The following is a 19,016-nucleotide window of genomic DNA, read 5'->3' on the forward strand; positions in this document are numbered from 1 at the left end:
AGAGCAATGCCAAGAAATTTTATTGTTCGTCACTATACACAGTAATAGAATTTCTGACATTTTTCCCCCTCCAGAAATGCAACATTCTTAATAAACCACAGTACAAAGTGGTGATTCTAATTTTGGCATAACAGAGACTGCAAAACAGAAAACATAAAAAGCCTTAAACAAGGAGGTAAAAATAAGTTTATTCTAAGAATTATCAGTGGAAAGAAAACATTCTCATTGATATTAGAATAATTACAAAATCTTGGGTTGCCAAATGAATGTTCTACCTCACGAAATCTAAAATAAGTCCATAATCTGCGTAACACTAAACATAATAATGTTTATAAAACTTTTTTTTAATGTCCCTACTGGGATGTGTAATTATAGGCTGCTCGCTTTGTAAAGAGCTGATGAAATCTAACATTGATTTTTATAAAGTAAAGCATCTACAATATTGTAAAACTGTACCTCATCAATATCGCCTTGCCCCCAACTCAACAGACTTAGTACTGCTTTGTGTGATAGTGTGCATGTTTTTTAAAAAAATTTATGACCACTTCTCCCCCATTAGCTACTATTTACCTATTAGCAAATAACATAAAATCTATATCACTCCATGCGACATTAATTATAGTTATCTTGTAATGATAATGTCCAGCATATAAAAAATTAGTCCTCACTAATGAATGGTTGTTTTGCTCTTGCTACGTAATTGAGGCAAGCCTCACTCCGTGACCTTGCAGCCTCTGGTTCTGTCACTGTAACAGAGCACACGCTTCTTTGGAAGCATCACTTTAAAAATTATATGAGACATGGCAGAAATAAAAAAAAAAAAACACATCCTCAGGCATCAAAAAACCCCACAGTCCTCTTTTGTAAAAGAATGTTAACTTCTGAACAAGCAAATCAAAAACAGAAAAGCAGAACTGGGACAACCCCCAAAATCATCATCCAAAGCAACACTGTAACTAGAGTTACTCCTCTTTCTCCACGAAAATATTTTTACTTACTGCAGACAAGAACATATTCTACAGCAGCACCCTACCTCCCTGAGGAAGTGGGAATGTTTAGCTAAGAAGTCCAAACAGGAATATCAAATATCCATCCACAAAAGCAGCAGACTGGAATATGCACATTTTAATCCCCTCTATGCAAGCAACACGGCTATTTGATTGATTATAAGATTCTGATCCTCTGAAAAACTTCCAAACAGCTATGACTAGTTAATTGTTGACAACCAATAAAACACAAAGGAACAGAAGCCTGAAAACATTCAGAATCAGTAAAGTACATAGATGGATCAGAAAAAAATTATATTCCTATTACACAGAAGGGAAGTAAACCTTACCAAATGCATTTTCATAAAAAAAGAAAACTAGGTCTAAAATAGTCATGTTATGATCACATTATTAATTTTTTCAACAAAAACCACATGTCCTTCCGACAATTTATTCTGTTCATATATCTTAAAACCACGTGGAAAGTATTTATTTCATTCTGGCTTTTCCAAATAGAATTTAATCATACTCTATTCATTTCATCAATAACATAAAGACAATACACAAAATGTTATGTAGTAAAGTTAACCTCTTTTTATCATGTCTATGTGAAAAGTATGTAATTTAAAGTGTCATCTGAAAGAAAAAAGATAATGTAAAATGTGAATAATTTAATCTCAAATAAACAACATCACATATACTGAACAGACTCAAATACCCACATTCGCTTTGCCAGAATTATTGGTGTAGTTTCTTGTTGCTGTTGCTATAAGTTACAAGTTTAAACCAGTGGCATTTACAGTGTTTGAAAACAAGCAACAGCACAATGACATTACTTGCTCCCATATAATCTGCTAAAGACTATAAGCATGCAAAATTGTTAGGTTTCTTTTGATTTAAAAAAAAACAACTATTGAATAGGATGGAAAATACAACGTGTAATGCTAAAAAGAAGCTTCTAACTCTGAATACAAGCCAAAGTCGTCATTAAGCACCAGCAAATTAACATCTTGAGAAAGAAGATTATTGATCCAACAACTATTTATTGAGTGTCTGCTATGTGCCAGGAATGTTAGGTACCCTGCCCTTAAGTTGCTTACAGACAGGCAGGGAAGATGTACAAGGATAACATTAGAATACAGCAAGGTAAATGCTACAGCAGACCTGCCTGGCACACAGAGAATGAAGGATCCCCATAGCACTTGACACAAATGTCCCTATTTTAAGTCCAGGTTGCAATGATGATGGCCTATCTTCCCTTTTTTAGAGATTCTAGGTACAGTGGTGGAACTGTTTGGAGGAAGACTTAACATTTACCTCTCTCTCCCTCTTTCATCCATAAAGGAGACCACCAGAGGGCTATGGCCACATTAAACGACTTCACAATTATACATCCCTGTATTTAATCAGGCTCATAACCAACCTGCATTTCTTGAAAAATACATCATTAATAAATACCTGGAAATTAATCAGCTATGTTTGACCTTAGGTTGGTGGAATTTCTAACTTTAAGAAAAATTCACACAGTTACACCTCATTTACTCAGCTACCTTAAATATCTGGAAATAATTTAAGAACTTTAGAAGTAGCAAAACAATAAATTAAGTAGACAAAATAAATTGTTAGTATCTTTTCCTGAAAACAATACATATAACATATAGGACAGCCCCAAACTCACTCAAAATATACATATATGTTTACTTTAGAGGTGATTCTAAATAAGCAAACTAGAACTAGAAAACAAGGGAAGGGTGAGCAGAGATACATGAGCCATAGATAATGGGTTACCATTGACAGAAAGGGAGAAATTTAAAGAAATGGAATGAAAAAAAAAAATGAGAGTACAAAATGCATAATCTGAGACCACTCAATGAAGAGCTGCTTTTACAGAAGAGAACTTAAAAAGAACTGTGGTCTTCGCCTTTGCCTTTTTCCTTTCCTATTCAACTTGGAAATTGCTTGCAGGCACTTGCACTAATACTCTACTGGTTCATCAGTATTTGTAACAAGGCACATTTTTTGCTTTACAGAAGGACACAGTAATGGTGCAACGGGGTGGGAAGAGAGGAGGTGCATTTAGAGGAACGGAACATTATAGTTCCCATTTTAACATTCTTTAATTACTCCTTAAAGAAGCTGCTTTGTTTTGCAGTTTGCCGTTTGTTTTTGCTAACTACATATGCTTAAAGCCCTTTAATATACCGTTCTAGGAGGACTAGCATTTTGAAAAATTTGAAATAATACTGTTATGATAATAAGTGTAATTAAAATGCTGTTATGAGCCATGGAACAGGAATTTTATCTCTCAAGGTACATAACAAACTGATAGCAGCAGAGTCACTTCTGTGGAGAATATCTTAATGAACAAATTTCAAATGTCTACTCTTAGGAGATGCTTTTTATGACTGTGTTGGCAGATTCCTCTGGCACAAAGCCCATATTAGACAGGAACTTATATCCTTATATTTTTTTAACCCCTCTTTTCTTACTAGCTGTGGCACATTTTCACTGCTTTCTAAATGACATAAATATATTCAAGGTTATTGACAAGTGGCAAGGAGATAATTAACTTCCAGTTTTTCCCATTTTTTCCCCTAACTCCTCACATTGACATCTGGCTGAGAACTGGATCTCCTTTAACAGAGCTGTTAGGTATTGTTAGCAACTAACCTCTCCATTCTTGCCTCCACCTCATGGGAGAAGAATTATTGCAAACACAGTGTAGTTACATTATCTCAGGCTATTTTTTCAGAGCAGGCAGAAACAAAAAATCTCCAAAATAAATATGAAAATTTGAGCGTAGGTGTCCTAAATCCCACTAAATTGTGATGTCTATGGATATAATTTGCAAAAGATACATTTTAAACAGCTAAGGATTGATGTTACCCACACTTTAAAGTTATAGGAGTCATAGGTGAAACCTACTCTTTAGGAAAAATTGGTCTCAGGAGGGTATTCTTTTCTCTCAGCAGTTCTGTATCAACATCAATCAAAACATTCAAAAGGTATCTTAGTAGGTTTAATTTTACCAACTTGTAAGCACTATATGCTCAATGGTTTGCAGACAGACAACTCATACACAAAAGTCCATTCTCTGTAGACGGCTGATTACATACACACAGGACAACATCACAGCTATTTTATACTGCAACCAACCTCTTTTCTCCTTGAGTAATCTAATCCAAATGACCCCAAACTGCTAGCTAAAGCCAAAACTGTAAAATTAATACATAAATAAAAATAAAGGATCATCATGAATAAATAAAATGTCTATCACACAATAAAATATTATCTGGCAACAAAAAGGAATGAATTCCTGATATATGCTACAACAGAAATGAACTTTTAACACATTATGCTAAGTGAAAGAGGTCGGTCACAAAAGGCTACACATTGTATGATTCCATTTATATTAAATGTCTAGAATAGCAAATCCATACAGACAGAAAGTGGATAGTGGTTGCCAGAGGTAGGGGTTCTAGAGAATGGAGAGTGACTGCTAATGGGTACAGGGTTTCATTTTAGGGTGATGAAAAGTTTCTAAAGTTAGATAGTGGTGCTTATGCACAACTTTGTGCATATAATATAAATCACTGAATTGTACATTTTAAAGGGGTAAATTTTAGGCTCAACAGCTGATAAATGACATTCCAAGTGGAGTTCTTAAATATAAGAGGACTAAACTTTCAACCACATTTATTGGCACTTTGATTTTTATCAGAGTTCATCTTTATATCCCGAGATCTGTCTATTAAGCCTGTAAAAGCGTTTCTCTTTCACTACTCACTTTCAGAAACACAATCTCCTCTTACAAGAAAGAGAAACAGGAATAACTTCAATGAGGGGCTAAAGCACACAGTGCTGCTTTTTGTTAACAAAATACCTTCTATGTCAATCCATCTAACATAATCTATTAAGGCACTTCCAAGGAAATCTTAAATCATCCAACTATTCTGCAATCATGAAGGAATTTTTAGATAGTTACTTAATTCACAATCAACTACAATATAAAATCTAGATACACCTATTGCTTTGCAACTAGAGACAATTATTAATCACTGAAAACAGAAAATGTTTTAAATATGAATACTGACCTTGTTTCTTTTAACCCTTCTTTCTGAATGACTTCCAATATCTGCTTTGCTGTCATTGGTGAGTTGGGGTGTTTTTCTAGTGCCTGAAAAATAAAAACAAACATAAGATTCCTAGATTACTGCATGGAAGCATACAAAGTGAAAACGTGTGTAAAACATGCAATTTTTGCTTAAAGTTTTAAAGGGGAAGGGGCTTTTATGTTAAAGTAGTTCCCACCACAAAGCTCTGGTGTCTAATGGGAGAATGTTATCTTTTTTCTGGACATTTAAACTGGCAATTTCTGCAACATATAGGGGCCATTCTTATAAAAAAGAGAGAGAGAGAGAAGAAAGAAAAGAAAAGAAAATGTCCCCAAAGGCATACACACCAAAAAAAAAAAAAAGAAAAAAAAGAAAGAAAGAAAGAAAGCAAAAAAGGAACTCTAAAGAAACCAAGTTCAAGTTCATAAATGTATACAATTTCCTCTATTTAAAAAATTGTTACTATTTTATGATTAAAGACATGTTTTCAGGCTGTTAAAATGTTTCCTAAGTTTCCAGATCCTGGAAACATGGAGCCTGAACACAAAAGCAGGGAACAGAGTGCTGGTCAGAAACAGCCTCACTGGATTCATGGCTAAAATGTTGAAGGCAGCATACAGGAGCCCATGTATCTCATTACAGTGTGTTTTCCAGTTCAGCTCAGTTTCCTTTCCTTTGCCTTTTCCAGTTAATTTCAAGTAAACCCTTTCCTCTTCCCATTTGGCCCATCTGAGTTTTATAATCTGTCCCATTTTCTTTCTCTCCCCTTCTACTCTACTTATACTTTTGGGAAGGGGGCTCTTTGAAAGGTTGAGGAAATACATGGGACACAGTTGATTATTTCCACAGGCCTTATGCCATCAGCCTTGGAAATCAGGTTCCTTTCTTTTTCCAGGGAATTAACTCCATGTGGTGGCAGCAATAAGCAGCAGTGCCCACGTAGTTCATCAACATGGACTACGGGGACCACATCTGTATACGAAGACCAAGTCTACACGCATCCTCATAATGACCTCCTCCAGGGATAAAGGACAACTAATTAAAGGTGCTACACAGGAGCTTCATGCACAAGTCATGGCCCCATGCAACTTAAGGAAGTATCTTTAAGAGTTCTAATTTACTAGAAGAATAATTATGAAGAGTTAACAGGGTCATCCTAAAAACTTAAAAGTAAATAGCTTCCAAATCTGTCCAAAATAACTCTGTTTTCTCTTCTACTGTCAATGACCAAATGTCAACCAATTTGCTAACGAAGGTTCTGTCCATCAAATCCTCCAATGAGTTACACACAGCCCGCCCCTCCTAAACTTTAGGCAACTTTTCTATTCTCCCCTCTCCAGTTCCCAGACAATTTCCCCATGCTTCCCAATCCTGATCCACTCCCTTACTCATAGTGGGGAAGTTCTTTAAGGAATACAGGAATATAAACCACACCGGAATGAGGGTATGGCAACAATTATGCCAACAGGAAAGAAGGAAAACGGTCCCCTTGGAGGAGGACAATGAAATCTGGAAAGGGGAAAACAAACGTGGACAAAGCTACATAAGGAAGAGGAGTAAAGTGTAAAATGCTGGGAAAAGGCAATAAGGAAACTGCATAATAGAGTGGAAGAGGGGAAAAGATCAGATCACAGAGAAAGAGAGGAAGAGATAGACATGAAAACAAAAAGCTGACAGAACTTTTAAAATAAGAAGAGCTGTAAGTAGAACAGTGCATAATTATGAATTACGGAAAAGAGATGCTGTGGTCACACGGGCTGTAGAGGGTGGGCATCGGCCCACAAGAGAGGCATGGGCTCTCAAAAAAGACACAGGCAGAAGGTCAACAGACACAACATGCAGCAAGCAAGCAAGGAAGAGGGAAACAGAAGGGAGAGAGGCACAGGATGGTGGAAAGGGGGAAGAGAGCGGGAGAGAGAAAATGGAGGAAAATTGAGCTGAACTGGGACTGTCTAATGGGAAACTGATTAAACCTATTATAGAAAGGGCCGAAGAGGAAACTCCAGTGTACTGGACAACATTTTAACGGAAATTTGGGTGCACTCGAAAATGGGGTTACTCACTGTGGAGGACTCCCTGTTTCTCTTCCTGAGTACAGGCCCCTCAGCACACCTGGGCAGCTCCTCCCAGCAATTGAGAGAATTTGGATAGCCCTGTTCCCTTCTCTATGACATCACATCCTACTCTACAAAGGAAGTAAAAGTGCCAAGAATTACATCACGAAGTGGAGGAGAGGCAGGAAGGGAATGAACACGACACCAGAAGCCACCCTCCGTTCCTGCAAGACAGAGAATGGAGACAGAGGAGGAGAGGTTGCTGGGTGTGAATGAGCTTTTCTGAACTAGCTGTGAAAATATTAATAGAACAAAAAGATAGGGAGAAATTACCTTCACAGAACAAATCACTGATGCCATCAAAATAATGTGACACATGGCAGAGACATGAATCAGACTCACAGGCAGCCACACTCTAAAACACTAGAGTGGGGACAAGCCGCACTCAGAGTACAATGGCATCGTGAGCTACCAGGCCCCAACCTCATATGCAGTGACTGCCCACGGTCCCAGCAATCTCTTGGTCACAAGGCACTGCTTGGCCTTGCTGCTGCTTTTGTTTTAGATGTTTTAATGAGTTATGCAAAGTTTTCTATTTTTACTCAAGCAACTCTCCCTCAGTCTTTCCCACTGGCCTGCTTTAGTGTTTAAAAAATTCCTTTTATTCAGAGTGCATGCAAATACCTACAAGTGTTTCTTTCAAGTATTGTTTATTTTTTAATTCACCTGGAATTTATGCTTGTATCAAGATGAATATTAACTTAATCACCCACCTCCCAATAGTAAGACACATTTCCCCGATGTAATTTGTTTCATAAGACACACATGGTTAGTAAGGCATCTTCTACCACATATGAAAACTTCAAAATGTGAAACCTACATATAAATGTGGGAACTCAACATATAAAATACACAAAAGCAGAGCTGTTCTTGTTGAGCTGGAGATGAGAGAACTGAGAGCCCCCATACTCACTTCCTATAATGGCTAAAAGTGCCTTCCTATAAAGGCACTTCTGGGAATCTTAAGGATCTCCAGAATAATTTGCAAATCACTGTCTTTGGGGCTCAACCAAGGGTCTCAATAGATCCCACAGATTTTTCTGTCAATTGCAGTGACAACTACACTGTTTTGATTCTGTAACATTATAATACCCTCCACTCTCTGAACAGGACACTGCTCTCATTGTTCCTTCTTAAGTTCCTAATTATTCACTTCTTTATTATTCCAGAGAAAATTGAGATTGGAATTCAATGAAACATCAAATTAAATTTTGAAGAAATTTACACACATTATTCCACTTAAGTTTTATAACTTATAAAAATCTTTTTGCTAATTGTTTTATATTTTCAGTTGCAACTATGAATAAACTTTTTTCATATAATATTCTCACATTTTATTGCTAATACATAGGAAAGCTACTGAATTTGGATAATTATTACCTATATGAACAGCTAATTGAATTCTTAATAGTCTTAATATTACAGAGTATAGCATCATGTTTTCTACAAGTAATGTGAATTGGTTCTCCTTTCTAATAGCTCTATGTTTTATTTCTCTTTCCTACATTATTTACTTTGGCTAAAAACCAATCTTTCCTAGTCTGTTTCAAAAAGCTTTTGCTGAAAGTTTGAGCTACATTACAATTCATTTCCTCAAAACCAGGTCCCTAGAACTGCCGAGTTTCACTAAGAATATCTGAAGCTCAAATTATTAGAGCTAGCACTGCCAAGAGAAGACTGTAATTACAATCCATTGGCCAGATATCACTGGCTCTTCCACACAAATCAGAGTCTGTCACAGTGCTCAATCTTTACATAAAATGTCCTTTCTTTGTAAAACAAATTGTTCTCACTTCTTTCTCACTCTGCAAGAGTTGTCCTGCATCTCTTATGCACTGAAGTCCTTTCCATTCTCAGCTACTTTCTTTCTCCTGCAAGAAAGGTTCTACTCCAAGAAAGGTTTCGGATTCAACATTGCTCCTGGAAAAGGGGGACTCTCCATGGCTAGGGGCACAAAGCATACATACAACAACTGTCTTTCTAGTGATGGATCTTCTGTTTTTCACAGGAGGTGAACAGATGTGCAGAACTGGCAAATATACCACTGAATTTCATCTTCTTTACTTATGGGATTAACTATATCAGAGCCTATCACAAAGACATCTAGATTCATACAACTTTGAGGCAAGACCATCTCATCCCATAAATTTCCTCTCCTAGACTCCTACCTGCCCCAGTAGAATGAGGGGAAAAAAACTGCAAAAAAGGACAGCATGTAGTTAAAGGGAAGGAAGAGATGATTTGTCAAATCATTTAGGGCACAGGCCATGTCAAGAATGCATTTTTCTATGTTTTAGTTTTGGTCTTTAAGTACTTTTCTGGTCCCAGAACACTGGCTGAAACATTTCAAGGCTGTCTCAAGAATTCCTTGGTGCCTCTCAAACAGAAAACTCATTTTATGTATCTCTAAGATAAACACATTAGACTAGCATTCATTTAAAGGCTAAACTTTTGACCCTTCAGGCCCTGAATAAAACTTTCTGAGAAAGGTTATTTGATTGCAAAATAAAAAAAAATTATCTTTACAATTTAACAATCATTTCAATGATATATGTTTACATTTGTGGAATCCTAAATGGGTATCAATGACCAGGCTTTTTCTCTTTTTCTGACATTAATGTGTCATCTTCACTTAATCCATACTGGCAGTTCATTAAAGTACTTAGATGCTTAGGGCCTCTCGTGTCTTAGATAAACAATTATGGGGTTATAACAACAATAAAGCATTATACAGCTCCCCACAATTACAGAGGGCTTTTACACAACATTATTTCATTTGCTTTCACACAAAATATATTATTTAATCCTCGCAACAAATCAATGAGATACATAGAGGTGGTATTATTAACATTCTCTGAGATGTACAAAGTTAAATTAATTGGCCCAAGGCCATAAAACTAGTAAGTAAATGGACATGATTTGTATGAATAATGATATTGTCGATGACACAGTCTAAATATAAAAAGAGCAGCTAATATTTTTGAGACAGCTCCTATGTGCTCAACCCTTTAAGAACTTCCCATTATTACAATAAACTCTAGAATTCATACATTTATCATATCCTATTTCCATTATTCTTGAGAAACCTCAAAAATCCATGTCATTTTGATGAGACATGAATTTAGATCACTATAGACTTTGATAAATTATGTAAAAAGTGGCAGCAGTTCACAACAGCCCAGTATTCACAGCTCAATTAAGTAGTTCTCTTAGTACATGTGGTTACTAGTTAAAAGGCTAATTATGATACTTACAATATTCTATTCTATTTGAATGCCTTGTATGGAAACATTATATTCTGTAGTAGTATTTATGAAGGTGTGACTTAAGAGACATGGAAAGTACCACAACAGCCCTGAGAATCAGCCCTACTCTACACAGAAGCAACAGCCTCTGAGAAAATAATGTGCCCCTGAGATCTTGCAGCTAGTGAGGGACAGGACTAGCCCATCTGACACTGAAGTTTGCTGTTTCTACTAAGTGAAACTGCTCCTCATAATGAGGACAGGGATTGTATAGAAACCAAGAGCCTATAGTCAAGATAACACACACAGTGTCTATTTCAAACACTCCATTTCAGCAATCTTCCATTTAAGAACAATCAGACATTTTCATGAACTCTCAGACAATGATTTCAATTGTACCTTCCCTTGGTAGCACCTGTCAAATTGCCATTAATTAGTGTTATCTGTATAATGATATTCTTGCTGCTACACTGCAAAGCTCACGAGATCAAGGGGCATGGTCCTCATTCATGTCTATATGTCCATATTGTAGCACTACTAAATAGGCTTCAGTAAATAAAGATCAAGTTAATTTGGAGAGATGGCTTGAGTTGTTCTATATTTGGAGCTTTCTACAGAATAACAATGAAGTTTATGAGCTTTGGAGTTAAATGAAATAGGAACCCCCAACTCACTAGGTGTCTGAAGCTAGGTAAGATATTTAACCCCTCTTAGTGTCTTCTCTTCCATATTCATAAAAATGTGAGGACAAAAAGAGATAATGAATGTAAAGCACTTATTATTCCAATATAATAAGCCAAATGACTGCCTACAGCAATGAATGTTAATAAACAGTAGCTAACAGTATTGGCTGAAAAAAATAAGCCCTCTTTGGGCACAGCCTAGAAACACAGATCTTTTCAATACAAAAGAGAGAGAGAGAGAGAGAGAGAGAGAGAGAGAGAGAGAGAGAGAGAGAGAGCGAGCGCTATAAGAAAACAATGGACATTAAATGTGCTTTTCTCTGAGTAAACTACATCAGTCATTATAAATCAGGTTATCGACATTTTCCCAGCTCTTGTCACATGACCACTTCCAAACTTATCCCACCATAGATTCACAAGTAAACCTGTGCCACGTGGTACCTAGTTTCATTATGGCATGCTTATAGGTACTCCTCCTATATCTAAGAAGAACAGCATGCTAAAGGACCGATTATCCTGGTATACTTGTCACAAATCAAGTAAAAATATAGAATATCAACAGTAAAAACTTACTTCCAACAATATATAAAGACGAACTTTCAAGCAACTATGATATATGTACAATCATAGAATATCCATCAGAAGAAAATTCTGTTTTACAGCAAAATTACTTTATTTGCCCAGGGTCATAAAACCTGAGCACAGCTAAGAGAAATGGTTTAAGGTGTCTAAAACAGTTTTAAACAGAGTGGTTATTATCTGAATTTGCAGATAAAATTGTAGGCAATGAGAGGTGAATTCTAATTTCCTATGGGATTTTGGCAATATTTTTGTACCTCAGTAAGTTTGTAATCTTATGAAATACCTGACATTCATTTTTTACACAGAAAGAAAACAAAGTGAGAGATATCCAGAATTTATACAATGTTCTAAAACAGTAAAAGAAAAAAAAATAATTGTTAAAAAGATGATGACATGAAAACTGTTTGAAAGAGTGAAATTTCTCTTTAATGAAAAACAAAGAAATCCACCTAACACAGAAATCTGTAGACAGTTTATGCTATTCAAAGTCTACTAATTATTACAAAGACTATTCTGCACATTAAGTAAAAATTCTGCCTTCCTTTCATTTCTATCAGGTTTTTCATTTCTATCTTAGTTTTTGTCTTTGAATATAAGAATTACTTAACATTAAATTACAAGCACTGTCCTAACATGTAAGTTTAAAGCTTACTTACATGTTACATAAAGTGTTATATCAATTTACAAAATGGGATCCAATAACGTATTCAAATTATATGTTGCCACATGTTTTTAAACACTGTTAGGGGCCAAGTCTCCCTTTGCTTCTAGTCTAATTTATCCTCACGTTTTTTTCATCAATCTTCATATAAAACAGTTTGTAGACACTACCACCCGAATCACCCTTCTTTGAATATTCTTGAGTTTTGCAATATCACTTTGACAATACAACATATCTTTAAGAATTATACTTATTAAAATCAAGGAGCTAAAACCATTGATAAATATTTCAACTGCAGTTTGATCAAAACAAAATATAAGGGAGGGGAGGAGTTAAGATGGCAGACACACATGCTGCTCTGAAGGAGATGAGCAAAAGTTGCAAGTAGTTGCCCACCTATAGATGGACCTTCTTAGAAAGAGCATTGTAAATCTTCAGAGAAGTAATGAGAGACTCTCAGAGTGAAGGAGAGAAGGATGAGGAGATCCATTCACCAAGATTGGGAGGTACCTGAGGGAGGCATCCTTGGGAAGGGACAGAGGAGAGAAACCTGGGGCTCCACACCCCTCCACAGATATTGCAACCCAAACTGTGAGAGCCACCCCCCCCAACCATTGCAGTCCTCCATACTGATCAGGAAACTGCTTGAAGACTGTGCAGTCACACTGCACTGGAGAGCAGGTTCAGCAGGGACTCTCTGGTTTCCATTCCCAGGTCACTGCAACTGATGCCATTCTGAGCTCTCAGGTCCAGAGCACCTGGGATATATGGGTATGAACTTTGCTGCAACTGCCTACACCTAAGCCCTGCTGGGCAGGGAGAGAACAGGGAGAGTAGACACTCTTGCACACACCATGACTGGGAGCAGAGTACCTCCACCTCCACTGGGGAATTCCAATAGAGCAGGTGCCAATGCCACTAAAGATGTCTATGGTGAGAGCCTTAGTGGGACCTGTGTGGGGAGACAGCCCCAGGTGTTCAGCAGTCCAGTCCCCAGAGGCACAAATGCCACCTGGTGGACCATATCCCCACAAAACCACACCCCCATATGAACTCACTAGCCATGAGCTGCCCACTGCCGCATGCTGCCATTATACCTGAACCTATGAGGTCATTCTCACATCACATAAAATTGGCTTCAAATCAAAAATGGTAAAAAAAAAAAAAAAAAAAGACAAAGATGGTCATTATATAACGACAAAGAAACAATTCAGCAAGAAGACATAACAATACTAAATATATATGCACCTATTATTAGAGATCCCAGATTCATAAAACAAATTCTACTAGAGTTAAGCAAATAAAGAGTAGCATAATAATCACTGGGGACTTCAACATCCTATTATCCCACTGACAAAACTGGACATATCGTTGAAGTAGAAAATCAACAGAGAAATACTGGACTTAAGAGGGACTCTAGAATAAATGGAGTTAACAGACATTTATAGAACACTCTACCTAAAAACCACAGAATATATAATACATTCATCTCATCAACACATGGGACGTTTTCCAAGACTGATCATATCTTAGGCCAAAAAACAAGTCTCAGCAAATTCAGAAAAATCAAAATCATACCATGTATCTTCTCAGACCACAGTGAAATTCAAATAAAACTAGATATTAATTTCAAGAGAAACTCAAATCCACACAAAGTCATGGAAATTAAACAACTTGCTGAACAATTCTTGGGCCAATGATGAAATTAAGACGGAAATCAAAAGATTCTTCCAATTAAACAAGAAAAGGGACATAAGCTTTCAAAATATTAATATATGAGATACAGAAAAGCAGTGCTAAGGGGAAAGTTCATAGCCTTAAATGCTTACATCAAAAAAACATAAAGATCACAAGTTAAAAACCTAAAGTCACACCTCAAGAAACTAGAAAAAGAAGCAGCCAAACTCAAAGCCAGCAGAATGAAAGAAATAAAAAAGCTCAGAGTAGAAGTAAATGAAATGAAAATAAACAAACAAAATACAAAGGATCAATGAAACAAAAGTTGGTTTGTTGAAAAGATAAACAAAATCCAGATTGACCAGAAATAGAAAATTGACCAGAAATAGAAGAGAAAGGACTCAAATAACCTCAACCAGATATACAAATGATACCACAGAAATACAAAATATCATCTGTGAACACTATGAAAACCTCTATGTATATACACAAACTGGAAAACAAAGGAAATGGATAATTTTCTAGAAACACACAATCTCCCAAGCCTGAATCAGGAAGAAATGGAAATCCTAAAGAGACCAATAATGAGAAGTGAGATTAAACCAGTAATAAAAATTCTCCCAACAAAATAAAAAGTCCCAGACCAGACAGCTTCACAGATGAATTCTACCAGACCTACAAAAAACTAGCACCTAACCTGCAAAAATTATTCTGTAACATCAAGAAGGAGAGAATCCTCCTTTACTCATTCTATGAAGTCAGTACCACCTTTATACCAAAGCCAGGGAAGGATACCACAAAAAGAACTACAGACTAATATCCCTTACAAACATAGATGTAAAAACCCTCAAATACATTCTAGCAAACCAAATTCAACAGCACATCGAAAAGATAATTCACCATGATCAAATGGGTCTCATCTCAAAGATGCAAAGATGGTTCAATACATACAAATCAATAAATGTGATTCACCACAGAAACAGAAGCAAAAACAATGACTATATGATCATTTCAATACATACAAAAAATGCAATTAAATCAAGCACCCTTTTGTGTTAAAAAACCCTCAACAAACTAGGCATAGAAGAAACATTCCTCAAAATTATAAAAGCTATATATGATAAACTCACAGGCAATATCATACCAAATGGGGAAAAGTTGCAAGCATTCCCCCTAAAAACTGGAACAAGATAAGGATGCCCACTGTTACCAATTCTATTCAACACAGTACTAGAAGTCATAGCCAGAGCAATTAGGCAAGAGAAAGAAAGAAAGTGCATCAAAATTGGGAAAGAGCAGACAAAACTATCCCTGTTTGCTGATGATATGATCTTGTATCTAGAAAATCCTACAGACTCCATCAAAAGACTCCTAGAATTGATAAATGAATTCAGCAAATTTTCAGGTTACAAAATCAATGTACACAAATCAGTAGAATTTCTATATACCAATAACAGTCAAGTTGAGAGGCAAATCAAGAACATAATACCATTTACAGTAGCTATGGATAAAATAAAATACTTACGAATATACTTAACAAGGAGGTGACAGATCTCTGCAAGGAAAACTACAAAACACTGATGAAAGAAATTATAGATGACACAAAAAATGGTAAAATATTCCACGCTCATGTATTAGAAGGATCAACATCATTACAATGTCCATACTTCCCAAAGTAATTTAGAGATTCAATGCAATTTCTATCAAAATATCAATGTCTTATTTCACAGATTTAGAAAAATAATTCTAAGTTTCATTTGGAACCAAGTGTATAGCCTAAGCGATCTTATTCAAAAGAACAAATCTGGAGGCATCACATAACCTGACCTCCAATTATCATACAAGGCTATAGTAATCCAAACAGCATAATACTGATATAAAAGAAGACACATAGACCAATGGAACAGAATAGAGGACCCAGAAATAAAATCTTATAGCTACATTCAACTAATCTTTGACAAAGGAGACAAGAACACACACAAGGGAAAGGAAGCCCTGTTCAATAAATGGCATGGGAAAAATTGGACAGCCATATGAAGAAGAATGAAACAGGATCCCTGTCTCTCACCATATACAAAAAATAATTCAAGATGGGTTAAAAATTTAAATGTAAGGCATGAAACCATAAAAATTCTAGAAGCAAATATAGGAAAAACTCTTCTAGACATAGGCTGAGGCAAAAAATTTATGATTAAGACCCAAAGCCAAATACAGCAACAGCATAAATAAATAAATAAATAAATAAATGGGACTTAATTAAATTAAAAAGCTTCTGCACAACAAAGGAAATAATCAACAAACAGGCAACCTACAGAATGAGAGAAAATATTCACAAACTATATATGTGACATAGAACTAATATCCAGAATCCACAAAGAACTCAAAAAAATCAGCAAGAAAAGACAAAACAAAACCACCCCATAAAAAAGTGTACAAAGACATGAACAGATATTTTTCAAAATGAGATGGACAAATGGCTAGCAAACATCTGAAAAAATGTTCAACATCACTTATCATCAGGGAAATGGGAATTAAAACCAAAATGAGATATCACCTGGCCCCTGTCACAATGGCCATTATTAAAAAGTCAAAAAATAGATACTGGCATGGACACAAAGAAAAAGGAATGTTTAAGAACTGTTGGTGGGACTGCAAAATAGTACAACCCCTATGGAAAACAGTATGGAGATTCCTCAAAGAGCTAAAAATAGACCTACCATTCAAACCAGCAATCCCACTACTGGTTATCTACCCAAAGGAAAAGAAATCATTTTACAAAAAGACACCTGCACCTGAACATTTATTGTAGCACAATTCACAATTGCAATGATATGGAATCAACCTAAGTGCTCATCAAGTCATGAACGAATAAGAAAAAGTGGTGTACATATACCAGGAAATATTACCTGGCCATAAAAAGGAAGGAAATAATGTACTTTACAGCCACTTGGATGGAACTGGAGACCATTATCCTAAGTGAAATATCTCAGGAATGGAAAAACAAACACAGTATGGTCTCATTAAGTGGGAGCTAAATGATAGGTATGCACAGGGACACAGAGACCTAAATGACATTGGAAACTAAGAAGAGGAAAGTTTAGGAAGGAAGTTAGGGATAAAAACTTACCTATCAGCTATATTGAACCCTGTCCTGGTGATGGGCATAAAAAGCCCTGACTTAAGCATTATGCAGTGTATTCATGTAACAAAAACATTTGTACCCCTTAATATTTTTAGATTAAAAAATAAGGAAACTATTAAATCCCTTTTTCTATCTCCTATAATTACATCGATACAACCTAATACAATACTTGCTCTTTTTCAGCCACCTCAACTGTCACTCAGTTAAAACTTCCAGATCTTTCCACATTTGCTTCTGAAATTACAACCACATTTTTGTGATGTATTTTCCAAACCTGCCAGACATAAATATATCTTTCTTTAATGTACTAGTGTTCAATCTAATTTTTGAGGCTCTGAAATTTTATTTGCCCCAAATATCTCATTGTCCTAGGTAACAGCTAAATGCATCCCATAAATCTCCTCCCTCAGGTTTCTATGTTCCCTCTGCACCACCACCCCCAAAAAAATCTGAAAAAAGGACACTCTGATCTCAGGTAAATTTCATCTTTTTAGTTGCAGGTTATTTACTCAGGCTTATAAAGTTCTTTTGTAATCACTATTCTGTTGTCCGACAGTTCAGTTTCCCTTTTTATTTTGTGATATTCATATATTTGACAAGCATGACTCTGATATATTCTTCAAAGTTATTCATGACAGAGCTAAACAAGGAAATGGAAAACAAACCACTGAGGCTGCCGCTAGGATTTCCTTTCAGATTATTCAATCAATGCACTTTGCCTATAGATGTTTAATCTGATACAAATTCATTTAATTACACTATCACCCAGTTCATAATTGTCCATCACTTCTAAAAGAGTTTTACAATAGACTTATATCAAATGACTGGCTGAACCTTAGCTCCAACAGGTGCATCTTCATGATGTATAAGCCTAATATTCCTATAAAATATAAATTAATTTAATTTGACATGAATTAACTTAGAGAATCCATAATGCCTTCCAGAAATCTTAACTTCTGCTTCTAAATGCTCACAGTCACATGTTTAATAATACATTCTAGAATTTTATTGAAGGTTGAGATAAAGCTCAATAATTTCAATTTTTTTCTCTTCCCTTTTAAAAAATAACAACAGACGCATACCAGTTATTCTGCATCAAGCATTATTCTAACATGCATATGAGCATATTTAATCCTCACCAAAAATAACCCTATCACATAGAGCCTCTTATTGTTCTCATTTTATAGGTGACAGATAAAGTAACTGAGGCACAACGTTAATTTAATTTGCCCAAGGTTACATAGCTAGAAAGTGGCAGCACCAAGATTCAAACCCACGCCATCTGGACAATTACTCTCTTGCTTTCTGTGGTTATTCCCATGGTTAGCAGCAGAATGTCCTGATCACACCTGCATATTCTTTCAGTGTCTTGTCATTGAGCCCATCTTTCATTATTTCTTATCCCATCCACACAGCCCATATAACATCTCTGTTACTTTTCTTATCACACCTCCTTAAAAAAAAAAACCTTCACTAGTTTAAAAGAGATAAATACAATGAAAAGTTTCAAATATGAGAAATCAATCCTGATGATATAGTTGCTGTGACTCTGACCTAGAGCACTGTCATAATTTCTTGGCAGTTAAAATGTAGAGGCAGACCTTGGTTAACACCCATTATCTGAGTAAAAGAAACATGGGTTTGTCAGAGAAGATAAATGTTTTCCATCTTCTAAACTAAGAGAATTGTCTTGTATGGAAATTCATACAGAGGCACTGGGCAATAATGGACAATATCCTCAACAAGGGTTAGCAAAAGCAAACACAGAACATATATAAATTTTGTTGTGGAATCTCCCATTAAAATCTAAA

General features: G+C 35.9%; 1 protein-coding gene across 1 annotated transcript in view; it reads right to left on the reverse strand.

Moving 5' to 3' along the window:
- ASXL3 (ASXL transcriptional regulator 3) overlaps positions 1-19,016 on the reverse strand; it is a 172,842-nt gene that overhangs the window by 136,243 nt on the left and 17,583 nt on the right. The window contains exon 2 of the mRNA XM_075993568.1: positions 5,081-5,163. Coding sequence (XP_075849683.1) covers positions 5,081-5,163 — 83 coding nt within the window. The remainder of the gene's footprint in view (positions 1-5,080; positions 5,164-19,016) is intronic.

Source organism: Microcebus murinus, chromosome 17 (genome assembly GCF_040939455.1).
Source record: "Microcebus murinus isolate Inina chromosome 17, M.murinus_Inina_mat1.0, whole genome shotgun sequence".
NCBI classification, from domain to species: Eukaryota; Metazoa; Chordata; class Mammalia; order Primates; family Cheirogaleidae; genus Microcebus; species Microcebus murinus.